This window comes from Suricata suricatta, chromosome 6, assembly GCF_006229205.1.
Source record: "Suricata suricatta isolate VVHF042 chromosome 6, meerkat_22Aug2017_6uvM2_HiC, whole genome shotgun sequence".
NCBI classification, from domain to species: domain Eukaryota; kingdom Metazoa; phylum Chordata; class Mammalia; order Carnivora; family Herpestidae; genus Suricata; species Suricata suricatta.
In genome coordinates, this window is record NC_043705.1 from 57,834,971 (window position 1) to 57,858,610 (window position 23,640).

Genomic DNA, 23,640 nt, shown 5'->3' on the forward strand with positions numbered 1-23,640 from the left:
TTGGATGCCTGGAGCTTAGACCAGGGTGTTATCCTCTGTGCCCTCTAAACAACATGTGACTCAGGTTATTGAACTATTGTGCAACAGTCTTCTCTTGAAAAATAAAGAATGTAAGCCTCTCTCTTGTTATGTCTTGGTGATACTTCCCTGACTCTACTTAGGAACAGCAGAAAACACAAACAGGCTGATAGGCAAGTCAGTGCTTCATCTCCCTCCAGACACCTTGGGGACTTTCCCAGGTTGTCAGGCGTGTCAACGGGACCCAGGAAGCAAGCCACCACTTCTAGAACCAATTCAATCTTGCAAAAGGGTAGGAAGCACCATGTTTCTTCAGCATAAAGCATTCTTTCAATTGTGAATCACAAGGGCCCATGCTCCTGAGAGCCAATTCCTGGCTTTCTAACGCTATGTCTTAGATAAGAGGAAGGCTGTCTTGGGGAGCCCTGTGACATATACTTAAACAATACTGTATCCCCTGTTACTCCAAACTCTCCTGCCATTGCACTTGTGATAATAATCAGAGATATGTGCTCAGCTAAGAGCACATTTCTATCCTGCCCATTTTCTCCATCTCTTTCAGGATGCTTTGAAGTTGGTGTTGAAATGTGCCATCTTATAATCATCCCCATGGCAACAAGCTGTAAGAAGACAAACAAACAGAGGGTTAAGACTTCATTGCATGAATCAAGCAGATGGACAAGTGAGGCTGTGAGGAAGAAAACCTTTATTTAAACATAAATATCTTCAAGAAGAGACTGAAGAAATAAGTAATTGACTAAAAGCAGATTAGAAAGAAAGGGAGTATCAGTTTGTTCACACCATGGTAACTCTCCAGTTAGTTAACCTTTGTCCCAAGACCATCTTTAAATCAAGCCCACAGAGGAGGACATGGCCTGGGCTGTGGACACTTGAAACAAAAAGCCATGAATGGGGCTCCAGTTGGGGGCTAAGACTCACCCCAACGTGGCCATGCCTAACTTTGCTCCCGGTACAGAAGAAGTAAAAGGAGGTTCCCTGGTATAAATCCAGAAGGAAGTCATCTTATCAAAACTTGGTGGCCATGTGGCTCTAAGCCAGGCTTCTGGGGCTCTGCAGTCTCCGAGGGGGCAAGGGCAGGTGGCCAGGGTGAATTCCTCACCTTCTGTCAGAATCAGGCCTTGGGGCAACCATAGTCTACACTGATGGAACCAGCGTGAAGAAAGATGTAATACTGGGCTAAGCACTCACCAAAAGTTGAATTGTGTCTCCTCAACGTCATATGTTAAAGTTCTCCCAGCCCTTCAGAATGTGACCTTATTTGGGAACAGGGTCATTGCAGATGTAATTAGTTAAGATGAGGTTATACTGCAGTTGGATGGGCCCCTAATCCAATAAAGACTGATGTTCTTATAAAAAGGGGAAATTTGGATGCAGACATGCACACTGGGAGAATGCCATATGAAGATGAAGGCAGAAACCAGGTGACACATTTACAAGCCAAGGAACACCAAAGATTGCCAACAAACCATCAGAAGCTAAAAGAGAGGCCTGGAACAGATTCCTTCTCATTTCTTCAGAAGGAATGAACCCTGCCAGCACCTTGATCTCAAACTTCCAGCTTCTATAACTGTGAGAAAATCCATTTCTGTTGTTTAAGCCACCCAGTCTGCGGTACTGTTACAGGAGCCCTAGGAAAGGATCACAGCACTTTTCCAGAAAGCTGCTCCCTAGGTGGAAGCCACACCCTGCTGCTTTCTATCCTGGAGCCAAGGCAAACACCAAGCTGAGTAGCCCCAATGAAACTCTGCCCTCACACAGCTTGCTACACTTATCCAGGGCTGAGTATGTTATCAGATGAGTGACTGATATTGGGATCCTTCTCCCAGAGGATGAAGGTAGCAGAAAGTCCTCACTGCTGTGCTGTGGAAGGCAACGACACTGATGCAGACAGAGCAGACAGGAAAGGCAGCTGTTGGTGTTGATCTCTTTAAGCCCTAGTATTTTAGAAAAGCCAGCTTACGCTTAGTGAAAAATTCTTCAAGACCAGCTCTTCAAGAAAACATGTTCTCCTTCATGCTCAGAAGAGTACAGGTTAAATTCCATCTGTAACCAACTCAAACATTTTATCATTTGATGCCTGGTAAATTTTATTCTATGAAATGAAGCTGAAAATAAGTAAGCTCAAAATTGCTAACATTTTATAATGATACTGCTTTTTCATTCTCATAAGATTCTGTTTAGTGAATTTGGATATCTTAAACAGCGCAAGAGGAAAGAGTATAATTTTAGAATTTTATACTATATGTTGACAAATATGCTATTGAGACAACATTGTGTGAAGGAGAACAAAACTATTTTTTACAGAGGCCTCGGTGTAAGAGGAAGGGTGGTAAGAGGAAGCGCCCGGTCCTTCCCCAGGAACCCCCGGGGGGCAAAGGGGAGGAGAGCTGGTCACGTGGAGCCCTGAGTCCCGCCTCTCCCCAGCTTCAGTGAGAACAGCTCCTCCGGTCTGCTTCCTGTTCTCCGTTTTGTTCTGTGTAAAGGTTTTCAAGTGGTCCTTACCATTCTGGATTAAAAGCTCCTCTCGTCAGGTCAGTCTCCTATCCACGCTGATTTCTGCTGTGAGGATTGGACTCAAGGCCTCACTGCCTAGAGAGCCCCTCCCACGCTCCAGCAATCTTCTTACAGTATCTTCGAGGAGACTCTCCAAAGTCCTCTGTAAATAACTGTCTTGCTTTACTTTGTTGAACTGCCTAAGAGCTGACCTTTATGATTTAAATATTACAATCTCTCACTTGTTTATAAACTACCTTAAAGTTATTATTCAGCTGTTCCATGTGTCTGTGTGATGTTATCCAAACAGACCACAACTGCAAGCTCCTTTAAGGTGGGGTACACATTTTGCTCCTTGTGTTACTACTATTGTTAATTCCATCATCATACATAAAAATGAATAAGTTAAAAGAATAAATATTACCCAATTTGATTACAAATATCAAAATTACAAATATTAAAAATCTTTCTTTTGCCATTTAACTAATTTGTACCAAAAATAAGTATAGGCTTTAAGCCCTGAAATAAATATGACTCCTAAAACATAGTTGTAAGAATTACTCAACTAAAAGGTGACAGAAAAAATTAAGAGAGCTGTATTTTAAAATTAAAAGGATACAAAACTTTAAACAGTAGGAGGGAAGAAGAGGGTAACTCAGAAAGTAAAAGAATAAAATTTTTATCATAAATACAATCTATAGAATTAGAGGACTTCAAATTCAACAGAAGTGACATAAAATATTGCTTTAATTATATAGCATCTTCTAATAACTTTCTGTACAAAATTAAGAATTAATTATTGATGGCTCTCCTTAGACATGAGCCAATACACCATTTATTAGTTTAGGTTTATTTCTAGCCCCAAACTCCCAAAGAACTGAGTTTTACATATGATTTCACAAAATGTATTCTCTTCCTTCATTCCAGACACAAGTTTGCCCTTTCTAACACTGCTTAGATGCCAGCGATGATGCAAGAAACAGACTTCATGTTAGTAAAAGAGAAGTCTTGAAGCATCTCTTATGAGGGCTAATAAGAAGAAGATCATTCGATTATGTTTAACCTGTGTTTCTGTATCGCTGAATTAAGCCTACATGGAAACCTAACTGGATCCAAAGAATAGAAGAGAGACCCCTATAGGATTCAGAAGCACAGACATAGTAAAAGCCAACAAACCAGAACAAACACTGACAAAAGGTCAAGGTTGAAAAGAATCAGTAAAGTACCATCTCAGTTTCCTTCAATTTTAGGGTAAGTGACTGTATAATTTGTTGTCCAAACTGGGGCACCTTAAGCATTATCAATATTTATGATAAAACATCAGATGATGATGGAATGATCACTAACTATGATGGACAACCAGGACAGATGGTCACCCTATTGTAGGTGCTGCTGCTTCACTGACGATGAAAAACAGCACACACTGACCCGCAGGCACACTCTGCTGGCATTACCGAGCGCCTCCTAAGTGTCCAGCACTGCTCTGTTCTGGGACCATTTACTGCGGTGAGCTAAATGCCTGCAGAGACCTTACAGTGTAATCTAGTCGTGGGCATCAGCGTCAAAGGGTCTCCTAACTACTTCTGAAACTAGATAAAATTAGGATCCAGATGATACATTTATTTAAATTTGATGACCTGCAAAACAGTGTAAAACATGCTAAGAGAGATACAAAGAAGTCAAGATAAGGTTTCTTTCTTCAAAAGTTCATAATCTAGTTAGGGAAAAAGACCATGCAGAAAGAGTTAAATTACCACGTAAGACATCAACATCAATTCAACAAAACAATGGAAGCAATGTCACAGGACAGGGCATAGTTCATGACAAATTAATTTTGGAAAAAGAATGGCTAAGGGGGTTCCTCCAGGGGAGCCCCTTCAGTCAGGACGATAGGAACAGCTTTATACAGAAGGATGTGTCCCGGACTTGAAGCCCAGGTAGGACTGAGGCAGATGGAGAGGAGAAAGAGAGAGAGGTGAAAAATGAGAACTAAGTTCAGCGGCAGGAATGCGTGGGGCACCCCAGAGGACCACAAATCAACTGGAATGGAGCAGTCGATTCAGTGCCAGAAAGATATTTGCCTCTTAGAAATAGTTTCCCAGGAAGATTTTTTACCTTCGTAAAAGCAGCAGAAGCAGAAGCACCACCAGCAGCGTGACAACTTTCATTTGTGACGGACAGCAAGCTGTGCATAGCCCTGGATGCCTCCTACCTTTTCCACAGCACTGGTAACCTCCCAACCACTCTTGGCTGCCAGATTTTTGAGAGCCTCCACATTGGCATTACTCAGGGATACCTAGAGTACAAATATCGTAAAAGCCGAGAGTTCAATCCACAGATACGTGATCAAGTAGTTTCTGCTTAGAAAATGGGAACTGTTAGTGCCAAAGTGATACTGCTAAAGCAGCTTACAACTACACTGTCAATAACATAATTTGTCTGGAACACTTAATTCAGAATTCACAGAAGATAAAATGAGGCCTGCATGCTTAGCAAATTAGTATCATTTTAATTGCTGTCCTGAGCAAAGACAACATAACCCTTCAGTATGACTTATAATCAATGTGTAATCAGTACACTTGGATTTCCTTTTATAATTTATAGTCAAATACTTTAAAGTGACTAATACTTTGTGGTTGTGTTATAAAAATGCAAGCTGGAAGGCAGGTCTTTTCAGCACAAATCACTGTGAGACACCAGATCTCAGTGTTAGGCTGCTTGAATGCATTTAATGGCAGACCATTCTGAGTCTGTCGTTTGGAAACTGCAAGTAATTCAGACGGGGCATGGAAACTACTATTTGGTAACCACTTACTAATAGTTTGGTTTTGTTTCCATTTTAGATGACTGGTTGATATAATTTAGCTTTTCCTCTATCCTGTGTAGGCACAACCTGAATCAGTTAAATATGGGAACTTTCATGTTTATAATGACATCATTTTCCAGTTTTACACGGAGAGCTCCAAATCATAAAATTTTACCTGGTTGTTTATGTCCCACTGTACACAAACTGGCACTTCTTCCTTGTGGGAAGTAACATATTTTCTGGGAAAAAATTAAAATGTTAACTAACACGTTATAAATAGTGTCATAAATAGTAAGTAAAGTTTTCTTCCCTGCATTTGGCACACAGTAGTCACCATGGCACTTTCTTGAACTGAAATCAGCAGTTTTAAAAACTGCCTTTACTAGTAAACAGTCAAGAAAAAAGATTTCTGTCACAGTTAGCCTCCAGTCAGAAAATATCAGACCATTTCATTTTATATTATTTGGGAACAGACACCCAGAGAGGGGCTCTCTGTGTATAATTTGCTAGACAAGAGAATGTAGCCTCACATCCCTACACCCACACCCCTTACCTGCCTAGGCGAATTCTCTTGCGTGCAATAGCTCCACGATACCGTCTAAAATCGTCCTTTAATAAAAAACAAAGTAAAATCAATAAATTTCTAATATTTTAATGCTACAATCTTTAAGTCTCTCTCGCCGAATTCAGTGGAAGGGATTAGTTGGGACACACACGGGGTCGCTGTGAGAACTATGCTCATCACCCACGAAGGCCAAGTGTAGGGATAAAAACATAACTTTTATGGCCCTTTTCTTTCCTTTTTTAAAGTGGATACTGTTATTTCTGTTATCTGAATTACACATATATTTCACTATACAGTTTTTAGAAAAGGTGAGAGTGGGCAGTAAGGCACTTCTCAGACGGGGAGAAGATACAGTCCACTGCGTGTGGAGAACCAGAGAGCTGGATGTAAAGAAGTGATGTGCTCCCCACAGCAGTGCGTGGCTGAGCAGAGGTGAGGTCTCCAGGACCTCTCTCGTTCTAAACGAATGGTTAGAGTGATTTGAGGGTAAAAAGAAAAGAAAATAAAAAGTCCATTTAACTTTGTGATGTAAAAAAGGAAGGAAATCTAAAGAGGAATCGCCTTGGAAGTTGTTGCTGGCGTGAGGAGATTCTGCGTGGAGCTCTGTACCTACCACTTCCCCTAGAATAAAGGGTCTGATTACTGAACTCACGTGCTAATAACTGACCTTTGATATGGGTTTGATTCTGGGAAATGTGACCAGTTCTTCCTTATCATCGACAGCATTATAAATGAGAAAAGCACTGTTGATGTGACGGCCTTGGCCCTTAGACCACTCCTGACAGTCAAAGGCCTCCACGCGCACTCCCACCTCGACACTGCAGAGGGCGACACAGAGCTGCGGGCAGAGAACCAGAACGAGCCCCACCCCCCCCTCTCCACGCAGCCACCCCCTCTTCTGAGGGAGGAAAAGAATGAGGGCGCTTTTCTCTTTGTCATCGCAAATCTATGCAACTGTTAAAACTCATTTCATCAGGTTGATGGATCTGTTGCACAAGCCCCTGGGAGTACTCCTGCTTCACTTTCCCACCAAGTGGAAAAGAGGCCAGTTAGGAAGGCCTTTATATACCTGCATGAAGATACTTTGGTAATGGGGAGTGGGGAGGTTGATAGTGCCAAAGTCAAGTTTTCTCCCCTAAAACCAACACTTCCATATGTAAAAGCATCAAACACCAAAATTGGATAGGAAACAAAGATGCTGCTTTTCACATTTGAAAAGAAAAAAACATGAAATTAAATGTTTTTGTTGTGTATCAAGAATAATAAAAATAACTGGGAAGTGGGTTGGACTTCATGGTGATAAATAACAGGTTCATTAGGAGTCAGTTGACCATAAAATCAATGGGACTCTTTTGAAAGTGTAAAAAAGAGTTAATTATTACGATAGGTACACACCAAGACTATACTGGGCCAACTGGGAGTCCTCTTACTATGAGACAAAAATCAACCCATCACAATTTACTAAGTGCAGAGAGACTCCAAGCAGAAAACAGAGTTAAAATGAGTTATTTGTAGATGTTGAAGACCGAGTGACATTAAGAAAAAATTAGAAGGAACTTGGTTACTTTAAAGTAGTCCCTACACTCACCTCTAGACTGAAATTAAAAAAAAAAAATTTATGTGCAAGTTTGAATTTGTTCACAGCAGCCTAAGAGCACTAGCAATGCTTTACCAGGTCTGAAATGTGTTGTTGACAATGGCATTGAAAACAAGCCGATCTCCAACAGCAGATGGTCCCCGGAACTTAAACATATCCACGGACTTCAGAAGGGGGTGTGCCCGACAGAGGCGGCTGATGAAAGGAAGGCAAGAGAGAGGAGAAAGAGGTCACTCTCCACGGTATTTTCATGAACTGCTGATTTGCTTAACAAATGCAACAGATAAATATTCAATGTGCTTTTTAAAATGGTTTTTTAAAAATGTTTATTTATATTTTGAAAGAGAGAGAGACAGAGTGCAAGTGGGAGAGGGGCAGAGTTGGAGAGAGAGAAATCTGAAGCACCCTCCAGGCTCTGAGCTGTCAGCACAGAGCCCAACTCAGGGCTTGAACTCACAACCATGAGATTATGACCTGAACAGAAGTTGCTTTCTAAAGAAGTATCTTGTAACTCTTTTAAGAATGAAATGAATAACTAGATTATGGATATTGAGGGTGGGTGGTGGGTCTGTACACTCCCTGCAAATACTGTGGGAAACACCATGTCCCCAAGCTGGGGGTTCTTGGTGCTTCTGCTCTTGGGTGACGGTCCTGCTCTTGTTTTTGTTCCCTACTTAAGTCCCTCTGAAAAACAAACTAAGGTCTTCTGTCCTCATTTGAGGGTTCTATTCATCCTGACAGCTCATGACTACAATCACAGAAGTTGTGACTCCCAGGTTGGAGGGGTGCACGGTGAAGGAACCACCAGCTGGTGCTATTCACACTAGTTTCTTAGCTTCATAGTTAACTGAATTCACTCACATATCAAGAAGACTAATATTCTTCCCTACAGGAAAATTACCTGGATTGCTACACAAATCCTGAAAGGCTACAAGGTATACATTTTACAATTTTGTGTGTGTGTGTGTGAAATTTTGAAATATTTGTAAGGTATATTTAATCTCAGAAAGTTACTTTTGTAATTTTCTACATTTTAGATCCCCACTGTAGTCATTCAATTACGCAGAGGAGTTATGCCAACATGAAGTGAACAGATTCTGTCCTAGTTAGTTATATTGTAAGCCTTTACAAAAGAACAGGTTCAAATTCTTCATTGCCATTGAGAACGACAATCTCATTTTAAACACAAACTCTCTTATTTGTGCATAATTTATAGGAAGGATTACTACAGGTTTCTAACTATAGTCACAATTATATGCATACTCATAATAACATTCTTTTAATTTTGGGAAAATAAAATCTTAAAAAATGTTTTAATGTTTTATTTATTTTTGAGAAAGAGAGAGAGAGCATGAGCAAGGGAGGGTCAGAGAGAGAGGGAGACACAGAATCGAAGTGGGCTCCAGGCTCTGAGCTAGCTGTCAGCACAGAGTCTGAGGTGGGGATCGAATCCATGAACTGTGAGATCATGACCTGAGCTGAAGCCGGACGCTCAACCGACTGAGCCACACGGGTGCCCCTAATTTTGGGAAAATAAAATCTTAACAACTGTCCCTGGTTACAAAAATGTCAGTAGGGCAATTCCTATTCAAATGCATTTTTAGAATACACAGTGTTCCTTAAAATTGCTCAACTGCCTACATGGTTCCATTAATAATGAAATACCTTTTTTGGAAACTGAGGAGTATGTAAAAGTATTCTTCAAAATTCCTCTAGTCTCGTCTTATTTTTCAGTTAATCCTTTGGTCATAACAGTTCTAACCAGTACCTTCAAAGGTCAAACCGAATTGTAAATTGTCTTTACAAAAGTTTGCAGCGGGACTGTTTTTAAGTGTAAAGGCTGTCTTCTGTTTCTATTCTGTATCCACCATGTCATAACTATCATACAGAAGCTGCACTATTCAAAGATCAACAATTTACAATTCAGAATAAAGTACTAGAACTGTCATTTCATTTTTATTTTTGAGCCAAGAACATAAACATTCACCTTCAAACAAAAGGGCAGATTAGGGGCACCTCGGTGGCTCAGCAGGTTAAGTGTCCAACTTTTGGTTTCAGCTCAGGTCATAATCTCATGGTTTGTGAGTTCGAGCCCCACATCCAGCTCCACATGCGAAGCCCGCTTGGGATTCCCTCTCTCATTTTCTCTCTCTCTTACTCTCTCTCCCTCTCTCTGCCCATCCCCTACTTATGTGCTCTCCCTCTCTCAAAACAGATAAACTTAAAAAATGAAAAAAAAAGAGGATAGATTAATCCTACGGTAAACAGGTACATGACTTATTTTCTCATTTTAATAAACGGCAATATTCTCCTCTCCTTCTCTCCTTAGTTAGCTCAATAACCAGGACTCAGACCCTTTCTAATCTCTCACCACTGGACACAACATCAGGCACACCAAGAGTCAACACCAAGCACCTTGCAGAAATAGTAGCCACAGTCTCCATCCAAGCCATAATTTGGCCACCAAATGTATTTCCATGATGGTTTGCGTGGGGAGGGAGGACAAGTTCAATGCTCTGAACAGCAGTGCCACTTGTAGAAACCATTCCTTTCTCTTCATCACAAATGGGATCTGAAAGGGAGATGTAGACATTAATATTGGTGGAGTTAACTGCACAACCTTGGACTACAGCTTTTCCTTCCTAGCTGCATACTTAACTCATAGGATTTTTAAAAAAATTAAATTATTCCCAAAGACTTAAATCTCCTGAGGAAATAAACAGGTTTGATTCAGAAGGGTGACCTTCATTTGAATGGTGTATATTTACAGTGTCTTCCAATCTATAAGTCCATTGGAATTTTGATTAAAATAATGATTAAATTTAAACTTGAGTTGTTTGGAGTGGAAAAGGGGCAGATCAGGATGGGAGGATCAGAAAGAAATTTGGGAGTTGATGAATGTTACTAACTTGATTGTGGTGATGGTTTTATGGGTGTACAGATCTCAAAACTTATCAAACTGTATACTTCAAATATGAGCACATGAATTTAGGGTATGTCAGTTATTGTTTATATTTATAATATTTATTATGTTATTTGTAATAATTGTATTATATATGCATATTATTTATGTTACATCTATTATACCTCAATAAAGTTGTTAAAATGAAAGGAGTTTGAGCTATAAAGGGCCACAGATACAGAGAATCCGGAATAGTTTGCTCTTGCATAAACTTCAGAATGGGAATGTGGCCTCCATGGTTACTGTTTTGCAATGAATGCAGTCAGGAACAGAAATGGCACAATGAGTTGTACTTCTCGGAGTCCTTCTGCTTCCTTTGAATCATATCTGCTTTATTTACTGACAAATTGGTTTTTATTCTCAACAAGGAGAAATCATTTACTCTGGCTGCAAAGCAGTAAGATGTATTCAATTACGTTTCTTGCATCCTCTAGCGAATCACTGGCCAGCCTAAATTTTGTGTACCTTTGTTGAGGAGCTAGAGGGGGGATTTACAGATCGGGGGACCATTCCTGTTGTCCAGTCAGAGGCAGAGCTGAGCCTGCAGCCCAAGAGCACAGACTGGGCAGCTGCTGGGAACTGGGAATGGAGCCATTCTTGGCACAGTCGCATATAAGTGAGCAGAGAAGCGTGGCTACAAAGGCCTGAACTGCATTTCCTCATGAAACTTTTAGATTTATAGTTAATTGATGGCCTTTTAATTTTTCCCCCTTCATTTCACTGATGATTTGTCTTCTACTTGAAAATGTGTCAGACACTTGCAAAAATGTCCTAGTATAAAAGTCCAGGGGCACCTGAGTGGCTCGGTTGGTTAAGTATATGACTTCAGTTCAGGTCATGATTTCAAAGTTTGAGTTTAGGCCCCACATCAGGCTCTGTGCTGACAGTTCAGAGCTTGGAGCCTGCTTTAGATTCTGTGTCTCCTTCTCTCTCTGCCCCTGTCCTGCTCACATTCTGTCTCTCTCTCTCTCAAAAATAAGTAAAACATTAAAAAAAAAAAGAGAAGAAAAAGAAATAAAAGCCCAAATCCTTCCCTTGGCTAGGGAAGTCCTTCCTTCCTCGTCTGGTCCGTGTCTACTTCTCTGGTCCCAGCGAGTCTGATTGCCACAACTACCACCCTCTTCCAATCATATTCTCTCTCAATCTCTCTCTTTGTTCTAGCTATGAGGGCCTTTTTTCAGTCCTGTAACCTAAGTACTGTCTTCAACATCAGGACATTTGCACATGTTGTTTGCTCTATCAGTAGCACTACCACCTTCTTCCACTTACCTCTTATCCCCTATTTTTATAGGAAAGCAAATTTTGCCACCCCAAGGTATGCCTCTTTGGCATGTTCCTTCTTTTAGGCTCATTATTTTTAAGAAATCATAGATGTAAAAGCAGCTCTGAAAACCCATTAGAAATTATTCTTTGGTAAGAGACATTCATGTGTATATAAAAAAATCTCTATTTGTAAGGATGTTTCCCTTGTTGTACTAGAAAGAGGGGGATGATTCTAAATCTAGAAATTTACCAGAGAAGACAATGACTTGAATCTACATAATAACCTTATCCTTCTTTACTGTGCTTTTCTCGGAAACTTCCCATAACAGACTCCACCCCCAATATTGTCTTTTGTCTTTGGCTGTAGATGGCATTTAAGGTGATGGCTTTCACCATTTCAATTAGTTACTCATTTTTCTGGATCTCTCCCATGTACACAGGCACTATACGGTAATTAAACTTTTGTTTGATTTCCTCCTGTTAATCTGTCTCATGTCAATCTGACTCTCAGACCCACTAGAAGAAGCTCACAGAGCACATGAAAACTTTTCCGCCTCAACACGATGCTGGCTCATCTCAGGCATCACTTCCTCAGGAAAGTCTTCCCAAATGTAACAGCTAATTCCCATCTATGAACTCACACATGCACCTTTCTTTTACAATTACACTTCTTATGTTTCTTTGTGTGATCTTCGTCTGACCCACTAGATCCAAAGCTCCTTGGACAGGAACTGATTTTCTTTTTAAATTCTGATCTGATTCCTGAATATGGGTGCTTAGTAAATATTTGAATGAATAAACTTAATTTTCCTGATTTATTCCAAATTCATAGTCCTTGCTTTCAACAGAATTTTTTAGGTAACAAAATATACTGATGTACACTTGGATGTTGATTACTAGATTTCCTACTGCTTTGCATTTTCACTTAAACAATACTGTACACTCTTCAAATTTTTCCAGTTTTGTGGGTATGAAATATCTAACGTTGGTTATAATTTGGATTTCCCTGACTAATGAGGTTCATCATCTTTTCATATGGATATCAAACTTTCTTCTTACTTCTGAATGGAATGTCTATGTCATTTGCTTCAAATGCTACTTTTCTCCCATTATTTTATGCTTTCTTTCTGGAATTTTGACTAGATGCATTTTAGATTTCTTACTCCTTTCTCTATGTCTCCAAATCTTTCATATATTTCCCATTCCTTTGCCTATCCATCTGCATTCTAGGTAATACCTTCAGATCTATCTTCCAGTTACTGTCTTAGCTACTGTTTAATTCATTCATTGAGCTTTATATTTCAATTATTATATATTTTTGTATAGAAATCCTCTTTGTTTCTTTGTCAAACCTTCTAGGTAATTTTTTATTCCTGAATAATACTTTTGATTCTATTTCTTAAAATATATTAATGTTCTTACTTAATATTCTTTATATGATAAATGTAGTAACTGTAATCCTTGCAGGTCCCCTTTGAGGAGGCCCACCTCCTCAAAGCAACTTTAGAGGGTGCTTCCTCTGGATTTTGGTGACTTAATTATTTTTATCTTTCAGGATTTTTGACTAGGAGTTCATATTTCTTGGTTCTGGATCTGTGGGAATTCTTGAGTGCTGGGTTAGTCATTTCTCCAGAGGTTTGCATTTGTGGCTGCCAACCACCTGGGGGTACTATAACACAGTGCCACTTCACAATAAATTCCACTTGGTCTGTTTAGTCCAAACAACTGATGTGAATTCTGATACCATATCTACATAAGAATGTACCTGTAAGTGAATTCTCAAAGAGAAACAGGTTGCTTCCCCACCCCCACCTCCACCACTTCACCCTATCATTTAACCTAGGGTTAAGGCTGAGATAGGAAAGCTCCAAAGCTCTTGGAGGACTGGGATTTTTCCAAATGATTCACTGAGAGTATCATTTTTTTAGGTTTGTAGCTGCATAAAATGTTCTTTGATCCAACCTCCCATCAACATGGGCTTTGTTTCCCAAGCCTATGCAGGACTATTAAAACACAAGTTCTAGATCTTCTGGTACCTACAGAGTCCTGAGCAAATGCCAGCTCTTCTATCTCCTTACACTACTGTGTTTCTGTTTTCTGATCATGTCTGGACTTCTAGATTTTCCCTTATTTTTTTTCTGTTTGTTGAGATGTGTTTGCAAAGGTGCTTGTAAATATTTTATCCAGAAATTTTAGTTTGTTATGGACACCAAGTCCATCATACGTCTGTAGGCAGAACTGGACTGCTTCCTAAAGTGATCTTTAAAAGGCACATGCAATCTTCAATCTTTCAACTTCTCTCTCTCTCTCTTTTTTTTTTTTTTTTGCTATTACTGGCTTTGTTAGACGATGCCTCATTAATATCTAAAACTGTATCGAATGAGTTTTTTTAGGTTAATATCAATTGCATTTTTGTTCAAAATAAATGTAAACTATCTCTAAAATACATTGTTAAATGAAAAAAAAGCGCATAGCTGTTTGAATATTGTGCTGTGTGTGTGTGTGTGTGTATGTAATATTGGTTGTCTTTCAAGATAGGAACTAGGTAACTGGGAGATACTGATAGCAGGAAGTCTCACCTGTTTTTTTTTAAATGTTTATTTACTTAGAGAGAGAGAGAGCGAGCTAGCACATGTTTGTGCATTGGGGAGGGGCAGAGAGAGAGGCAGACAGAAAATCCCAAACAGGCTCCACATCATCAGTGCAGTCTTACACAGGGCTCAATCCCATGACCATGAGATCATGACCTCTACCAAAATCAAAATCAGACAGGGAACCAACTAAGTCACCAAGGTGCTCTAGAGGTCTTATATTTTAACTGTATGCCCTCTTACATCTTTTGAACTTTCACCCTGTGCATATGTATTACCTATTTTTAAATAATTTAAAATAATGGTAAAACAAAAAATGAGTAGGTTGTATATTATGGAAGATATTGTAAAGACACAAATATAAGGCAATTCTTTAAAGAAAAAGCTACTCAATTCTTATAAAGACATACAAAGAGGTGGGTACTACAGCAGGTCATGTATGCAGAAGCATATATGCAGAAATATACTAGGTTCAGGTGACCTATGATATGTATACAGGAATATACTGAGTACTGATGACCTCAGTGCAGAAGCATTCTTATCTATAGATAGCTGCCAATCAGCGGAGAAATATAGCTCTCCTAGGCTCAGAGACCAGGTCAGGCTCACAGCTCTGGCTGTGTACTCAAGTATGGTAAACAAACTTCACCTTTTCTACAGGCTTCCAAATAAGAGCAGAACTGTCCAGAGGTCAATTTCAATACTTGTACTTTGGATGTTCATTAAGTATTGTGTCAGCATTCTGTTTGGACAATTTTGCGTTCATTCTACAATTTCAGGTCAGGAACTTTGACCTGAAAGGATCAACACAGAATACTGCTCATAAAGATTTGATTTCTTACTAAAAAATAATTAAAATGCTCCAAATATGAAGTCTTTTCCTATATACCAAGATTCCAAACGGTGACTCAGTGGTACATGAACACATTCCAAAGAAGTTCTGCTTTTACATAATTTAATTCATCTGTTTCCTTTTTCTTCTGAAAGCATACATTTTGACTCAAATTTCTCACTGTTTCAATGATAGCATTTCAATCACACAAAATCTTGAAAGAGATTCCAACTAGTTCTGATATTACTATCAATGTTAGAACCCTGGGTTTTCTAAAATCATGGTTCAATAACAGAGATGATCTAGCTATCTTCCTTTAGAATGTGTTGTCCAGTTCAAGACAAACTCAAGTGATACTGTAAGCTGGGGGGAAGGCTAAGTGAGTGGAGGGAGGGAGGCAGGGAGGGAGGGAGGGAGAGAGGGAGGGAGAGAGGGAGGAAGGAAGGAAGAAAAGAAAGAAAGAAAGGAAGGAAGGAAGGAAGGAAGGAAGAAAGAAAGAAAGAAAGAATTCTAAGCAGGATCCATGCTCAGTACATAGTCTGATGTGGCACTTGATTCCACAACCCTCAGATCATGACCTGCAGTGAAATCAAGAGTCAGACACTCAATTGACTGAGCCACCAAGGCACCCCCCAAAAATCTTTAATTCTAGACTGAACCAGACCTGTAGAGGTGATCCACTCAACTTCCTAACAAACTGAAACTAAAGTCAATTATAATCATTTTACCTCTACATGTGAATGGTTGTAGCATGTGAGAATGACTTTTCTATTCCCAATACAGTGGACAGTGTTTTCCTCACTTCCTGGAACACAGCTGACCACTCATTTCTTCATGTAATTCTATTCCCCTGACTTATGATGCTTGTGTCTCTGGTTCTCACTGCATCCCTCCCACTTAGTCCCTCTGGGTCTTCTTTGTAGATCCATCCTCCTCCTCTGATCATCTCTTAAATGGGCCTGTTCTGCAGGTTCCACTCTTGGCCTACCACCATTGTGCCCCCATGAGCCCTCCCTAGGTGACTGTAGGTACTGGCTTCATTTGAATTATCATCTGTAACCCGCTCTGTCTCTCCCTTCCTGTCTCTACTACCTCTACTCCTCACCCTTTGCCTGGTCTCCTTCTGCCTAGTCTCTTCTCCTCTACGGAGAGTGACCATATTAAGTGCCAGCATAATCATGCAACAACCCTGCCCAAATATTTATCGGCTCTCTTCAAGGAGAGAAGAAAGGGTAAGCCTCTTAGCCTGACCTAAGAGAGCCTCCATGACATAGTCCTCTATTTTTATGTCCTGCCTCCCTCCTCCTTGAATTTTCCTTGTAGTTTGCCCTTGCTCTCATGGGTCAGCTACTTTATTACTTTAGCAAAATGCATTTAAAATATATTTTGGTACAGAAACCATCTTCACAAAAGGATGGACTCTTCTCAGCATAGTAATTTAATGATGAAGTCTTCATTTCTTCAAAAGTAGCTTTATGGGGTGCCTGGGTGGCTTAGTCGGTTAAGCCTCAGGACTCAATTTTGGGTCAGGTCATGATCTCATACTTCATGAGTTTGAGCTCCACATTGGGCTGACAGTGCAGAGCCTGCTTGAGATTCTCTCTCTCCCTTTCCCCCCCATTCCCCTTCCTCCCTGTGTGAGGGAGCACACAGGATCTCCCTCAAAATAAATAAACAAACTTTAAAACAAGGTAGCTTTGTAATGGGCATTGTCTTGGTCGGTCTTGCTACTGCCTTTGAAAAACCTTTTTCCAACCCAAAGGTCATTTGTGAGGTTGTCCCTGGGCCATGATTATGTCATGCTGGGCAGAATAAAGCTCACACACACAGGTCACCCATACTTCTCCCTTTTCTCTCTCCTCTCGCCTCTGTGTCTCCTCTTCTTCCTTCCTCTCTTTTAATATTCTCACTCTGATTCTTTCTCCTCTCCTTTCCTTTCCTTCTTTTTTTTTTTTTTTTAACCAGTGTCTGCCTTTAGAGCCCAGGAGAGTTGAACCTTGTATGAACTTCCTGTCCCACCGCTGGGAGCAGTGGCTTAAGCTAGACTACTCCACTTCCTCCCCCCACCACTTAGCTCTCCCTGAAAGGTCAACTCCCCTGGGGCTGCAGGAGATGGGGTCAGAAGAAAGGAAGGGCAGGGGAGGGACAAAGTGGCCCTCTTTTCCTGGCCATTCTGGACCCATGAGGCATCCAAGAGCCTGGCGGTTCACAGCCAGAGAACTAAAGCACTCTGGCTCATTAAACACAGTGTTATTGAGGGAAGAGCCAGGAAATAGAAATAGAATCTTATCACTTCCATTCATAGCCCCTGTGATCTTTTAGCAAGGCTCTTCACGGCTCACTTTCAGTTTTCTCCTCTGTTGGTATTAAAAGCAGCCCATATGAAGTAACGGAATGGGAGACTGCTTAGTAAACTGTGAACCACCAGACGGATATATCCCTGCCCTGTGGTTCCTTCATTCTTTGATGGCTACTGAGCGTGTACTTACCAATAAGGACTGCCTGGTCCCTGTCACCCTTCTTTTCCTCTCTCCTCTCCTGGAGATCCTCCATTTTAAAGAGATCTTAGATATCTGCACTTTTATTTTGAATTGGCCTGGCCCTTCCTTCTCCAGCCACTGGGTTTGTTGGGGAAGACATCTACCATTGCAGGACTGAATTGTAAAACAAGGTGAAAATAAGTGTGCTCTAAGAAAGGAACTCCTCTGATTGTCACAGTCATAAAATCAAAGTTCCCATAGTAGATTTACTGACCATCAAACTCGCTATTTTCTTTCATCAAGTTTTTAAAAGTATCTTCATGATGCAGTCGAACTTTTCTTCTCTCTGAGGCCAGATTATGTTCCACATGATCTTGCTCAGTCAGGAGTGTGACTGGTTTTAAATGAATCTAGAGAAAGAAAAACACTTATCTTTCACTGCATTGTTAAATTATAAAAGCACAGCATGGATTTTGCAAAACAAATGACATGTTATATTGTTTTCTAACTCAAAGTAAACAGAGTGGGCACCTGGGGCACCTGGATGGCTCAGTCCATTAAGCTTCCGACTCTTAATTTCAGCTCAGGTCATGATCTCATGGCGTGGGACTGAGCCCTGTATTGAGCTCTGTGCTGATGAAGGGCATGCTTGGGATTCTTTCTCTCCTTCTCTCTCCTCCTCCCCAGCTTGAACTCATTCTCTCTCTCAAAAATAAGTAAATAACTAAACTTAAAATTTTTTTAATGTTTATTTATTTTTGAGAGAGAGTGCACAAGCAGGGGAGGGACAGAGAGAGAGAGAGAGGCAGACACAGAATCTGAAGCAGGCTCCAGGCTCTGAGCTGTCAGCGCAGAGCCCGACACAGGGCTCAGACTCACGAACTGTGAGATCATGACCTGAGCTGACGTCAGATACTTAACCGACCACACCACCCAGGTGCCCCGGTAAGAATCTTCTTTAAATACATGATGTGTACGTCTCTTTCTTCAGTAGAAAGACCTAGTCTTGTTATGACATGGTTGTCTTTGTGAAGTGCCCTTACAGCGTGAGTTTTTACACACATTTTAGTTTTTCTCTGAGTCCAAGGATGCCACATCTTCCGCCACAATCGAACTGATGCTCCAGTGACAGCCCCTTCCCGGTCTCTAGAGACAGGAGTGCTACTCGCTCGTCCTGAGTCCAGAGCAAGATAGTCAGGGTGGCTGTGCCCCCATGGCCCTGCCATCCCGGTTTTCCCGTGTGTGAGGGACTGAGGTCACCCCAGTGAGACTCTGATTCTCCCAGGGGCAGCAGGGTAGAGCCGGGAGGGTTTTAGAAAATTGCATTTATAAAGTTAAATATTTTTTAATTTTGTTGTAAAATCATCTGTGTGAACATTTAGATTGTTTTTTCAATACTTTGCCATTAAAGCAATGCTGCATCAGGATGCCTGGGTGGCTCAGTTGGTTAAGTACCTGACTTGGGCTCAGGTCATGATCTCGCAGCTCGTGGATTCGAGCCCCGCATCGGGCTCTGTGCTGACAGCTCAGAGCCTGGAGCCTGCTTCTGATTCTGTGTCTCCCTCTCTCTGACCCTCCCCCACTTTTGTATTGTCTGTCTCTCTGTCTCTCTCTCTCAAAAATAAACCTTTACTTAATATATTTTTTAATGTTTTATTTATTTTTGAGAGAGAGAGAGAGAGAGAGATAGCGTGAGTAGGGGAAAGTCAGAGAAAGAGGGAGACACAGAATCCAAAGACAGGCTCCAGGCTCTGAGCTGTCAGCACAGAGCCTGACACAGGGCTTGAACCCAGGAACTGTAAGATCATGACCTGAGCTGAAGTTGGACACTCAACTGACTGAACCACCCAAGCACCCCAAAAGTAAACCTTTAAAAAAATTTACCTGCTTTGGATTCTATGTCTCCCTGTCTCTCTGCCCCTCCCCTGATTACACTCTGTCTCTGTCTCTCAAAAAATAAATAAAATGCTAAAATATTTTTAAAAATTTTAATAGACTATTTCTGGGTGTTTTTACACGTTTTTGACTAAATTTTTTTCTTAAGATATTTTTAAACTAAAAAAGTCAATAGAAGCTTAATTATCTTTTAATATAATATGTACTTTAAAAAGTTTTCCAAATATTAATTTTCCGTATTTTTTAAAATTTTCAAGAGGCCTACAAAATAAAAAAATTCTTCAAATTAATGAATGAGGAAGGGAACTCTGAATCCACTGAATTCTTACAACAAAATGTTTTCTACTTTTTGCAAAATTAAGAGCTCAAAAGAGGGGGAATAAAGATGTTCCAGAAAAAGGTATCATGTACTGAGAGACTTCTAGTTTGGGAATTTCAACACACAGTGAAAACATTGTCTAATAAGCAAACTGAAAGAATCAATAGGTCAGAACAAAGCTTTAACTGACTTCCAGAAACTTGGAAATAAGGTGCGACAGAACAAAGGGCTCAAGCTCCGCCCTTAAAGCTCCTCTGCTGGCCTGTGTGCCTGAGGAAGTCACCCTGCAGTGGGACAGGGATAATTCCATGCTTGTCCCCAGGCCCCCTGAAGTCTGGCACTGACCCTCAGCCAAGAATATGGAATCGCTGAGTGATTCATAACATGCTGCTTCCACGTCTAAAATTCCCCTGGAGTCCCTTGTCTAATTTGTTTAGGAATATATAGAGGTGACAACTTACACGGGTTTAACCCTACACAGCCTTGTTTTAGTTGTCTGACCAGCAGCGTGTAAAAGTCCACCTGGCAAACTTGTGCCTTGGCTCTCCATTCTACAGATGAAGCATATTTTGTACAACTGAGAAGGACCCTGAGAATGAAAAACAGAGAGCTTTCCCCCTGAGGTCCAGGATGTCTACTTTCACCACTTCTATTCAACATGGTACCGGCAGTCCCAGTCACAACAGTCAGAAAACACAAAGAAATAAAAGGTATCTGCACTGGTAAGGAAGAAGTGGAACTCTCACTATGTGCAGATGACATGATGCTATATATACAAAACCCTAACTCCACCAAAAACTAGAACTGAAAAATGAATTCAGTAAAGTTGTAGTGTACAAAACTAATGTACTGAAATCTGTTGCATTCCTATACACTAATAATAAAGCAGTAGGTAATGGATTTAAGAAAATGATCCTATTTATAAATGCACCCAAAACAATAAAATAGCTAAAAATAAACTTAACCAAAGAGGTGAAAGACCTGTACGAAAACTATAAAATACCAATGAAAGAAATTCAAAACCATGCAAAGAACAGAACAGAAAACTCATAAATAAACCCACAAATACATGGTCAATTAAGCTTCAATAAAGAAGGAATGAATATACAATAGAAAAAGTGTCTTCAACAAATGGTGCTGGGAAAATTGGACAGACACATGCAAAACAATGAAACTGGGTCCCTTTCCTTCACCATACACAAAAATAAACTCTAAATGGATTAAAGAGCCTAAATGTAACACCTAAAATCATAAAAATCCTTCAAGACAGCACAGGTAGTAATTTCTCTGACATTGGCTATAAAAACAGTTTTCTAGCTATGTCTCCTAAGGCATGGGGAAAAAAACCAAAAATAAGCTTCGAGACTACAACAAAATAAAAAGTTTCCACACAACAATGAAAATAGCAAAACTAAAAGGCTACCTACTAAATGGGAGAAGATATTTGCAAATGACATATCTGATAAAGGATTAGTATCCAAAATATATAAAGAACTCATACAACTCAACACCCAAAAAACAAATAATACAATTAAAAATGAACAGAAAACATCAACAGACATTTCTTCAAAAAAGATATCCAAATGGTCAATAGACACATGAAAAAATACCCATCACTGGTCATTAGGGAAATGCAAATCAAAACTACAATGAGATATCACTCTACAATTGTCAGAATGGCTAAAATCAGTAACTCAAAGAACAACAGGTGTTGGTGAGGATGTGAAGAAAAAGAAACCCTTGTGCACTATTGGTGGGAATGCAAACTGGTGCAGCCACTGTGGAAAACAGTAGAGGCGGTTTCTTAAAAAATTAACAATAAATCTACTCTAGGATCCAATAATAGCATTGCTGGGTATTTACTCCCCAAACACAAAAACACTAACTGAGAGGGACACATGCATCCCTATGTTTATAGCAGTATTATTTACAATATCTAAACTATGGAAGCCTCCCACGTGTTCACTGATAGATGAATCGATAAAGAAGATGTCATATATACATATACAGTAGACTACTATTCAGCCATCAAAAAGAATGAAATCTTGCCACCTGCAACTACATGGATGGATCTAGAGTGTATGTCAGAGAAAAGACAGTACCATATGATCTCACTCGTATGCGGAATTTAAGAAACAAAACACATGAGCAAAGGAGAAAGAGAGACAAACCAAGAAATACTCTTAATTATAGAGAACTCCACCCAAGGGAGCTGAGTGGGTGGATGGGTGAAATAAGGGATAGGGATTAAAGAGTACACTTATGATGAAAAACCAAAGAGGAGGAAGAGGAGGAGGAGGAGGAGGAGGAGGAGAAGGAGGAGGAGGAGGAGGAGAAGGAGGAGGAGGAGGAGGCGGTGGCGGCAGCGTGAGCGGAGGCAGTGGCAGAGACAGAGATGAAGACAAGACGAAGAAGAAGAACCCAGAGAGCTATGTCTGGAAGTCTTGAATTCTCTGCTGTTTGCCCATGCTTTCTTTCTCCTGCTACACAACCTCTTCTAGTTTAGTGACGTCCTGCACAAGCGTACCCTGTGGTGCTCTGTGAGTCCTTCTGTGATCCGGCCTATACAGCTGATGAATTAACTGATACGCCTAGTTCACCATTGCCTGTCCTGGAACAAACTCACTTTGGACAGAGATGCAGGTAGGCCTGTTGGTTCAAACCAAACCACTGACTTTTTGTGGCTCCCTTTGTGATGTGTCCCTCAACAAGAACATTAATAACTAGAAAATAATTCCTTTGGGAAAGCTGTTTTACAGTAAAGGTTATGTGAGCCAACTTCTTATGGTAGCACCATAAGGCACCCGACTTCCCAGAAATGCTTTCAGAAAAAGGTTCTTCAGGCTCAGCAGAGGCTTAACTAAAGTGTTATTATAATGTTCTTATTTCATGAGTCCCTGAAGCCAAAATGAGAAGTCTCAAGCTCGATGGGCCTCAGGTTCTTCTTCATGGAAGGAATAGGATGGTGATGTGGATTCCTTTCTGTCACATTCTCTCAGATATGGAAAATCTGCAGTCACCTCCATAGCCTCTCATTCTCAGGGTTTGGAGATTTGGGAGGACTCCAGGAAAAAACAATGGTCTGCAAGACCCATCTCAATGTCTTAGATTTTAATTAACATAGGATCCCTGGGAGGCTTTGGTAAAGTACAGATTCCAAGTTCCTATACCAGTGATTTTAATTCAGGAGGTGTGAGACATAGCCTAGAAAGCTGCATTTTCAATGACAGCTGATATGAACTTCAGTTTGCAATAGAATGCCCTTGGGCAATATGAGTATTTCTTGTTGAATGTCTAATCTTGGACAGAGACTGGGAGAAGTGTCTTGGTACACAAAACTCTGCAGGGACACTTGCCACCGAGGCATCAAGGTGGACTAAATCAGGTCCGTCTATCTCCCTGCCTCCTAGCCCAAATAAGGAATAGCTGATGATACTGCCCACTGTCACGTCTGTTGGGTACAGAGAAAATACAGCTTCGTCTCAGTTCTAAAGTTGGACGCAGGCTGAGGAAGAACACTTTGTCAAGTAAGAAGTTCTCCTTGTTGCTTCAATGTGGAAGTAGGAGAAGCTAACTATGCCCACGTCTGGAGTGATCCTTGCAGTGAAAGGTTTAATTCTAAATTGGATTGTTACATTTAGACTGAATGGGGACCCTCTGCCTGATCCTGAAAAGGAAAGCCACGAAATAATGAGTAAATCCCCAGCAGACTATGGACAAGCTACTCCGGGCCCCTGGCCAGGCAGGCCTGCTGGGCGCACACACACATATCAGGATAACGTAGTTATTTTAAGGTT

General features: G+C 40.5%; 1 protein-coding gene across 1 annotated transcript in view; it reads right to left on the reverse strand.

The window, feature by feature from the left end:
* The window catches only part of ACOT12 (acyl-CoA thioesterase 12), a 56,211-nt gene that overhangs the window by 3,804 nt on the left and 28,767 nt on the right, over window positions 1-23,640 (reverse strand). Inside the window, exons 9-17 of the mRNA XM_029941223.1 lie at window positions 17,903-18,038; window positions 9,916-10,072; window positions 7,576-7,695; window positions 6,571-6,721; window positions 5,892-5,947; window positions 5,514-5,577; window positions 4,745-4,828; window positions 2,342-2,512; window positions 457-638 (exon numbers count right to left, since the gene is read on the reverse strand). Of these exons, the coding sequence (XP_029797083.1) occupies window positions 457-638; window positions 2,342-2,512; window positions 4,745-4,828; window positions 5,514-5,577; window positions 5,892-5,947; window positions 6,571-6,721; window positions 7,576-7,695; window positions 9,916-10,072; window positions 17,903-18,038 (1,121 nt within the window). The remainder of the gene's footprint in view (window positions 1-456; window positions 639-2,341; window positions 2,513-4,744; window positions 4,829-5,513; window positions 5,578-5,891; window positions 5,948-6,570; window positions 6,722-7,575; window positions 7,696-9,915; window positions 10,073-17,902; window positions 18,039-23,640) is intronic.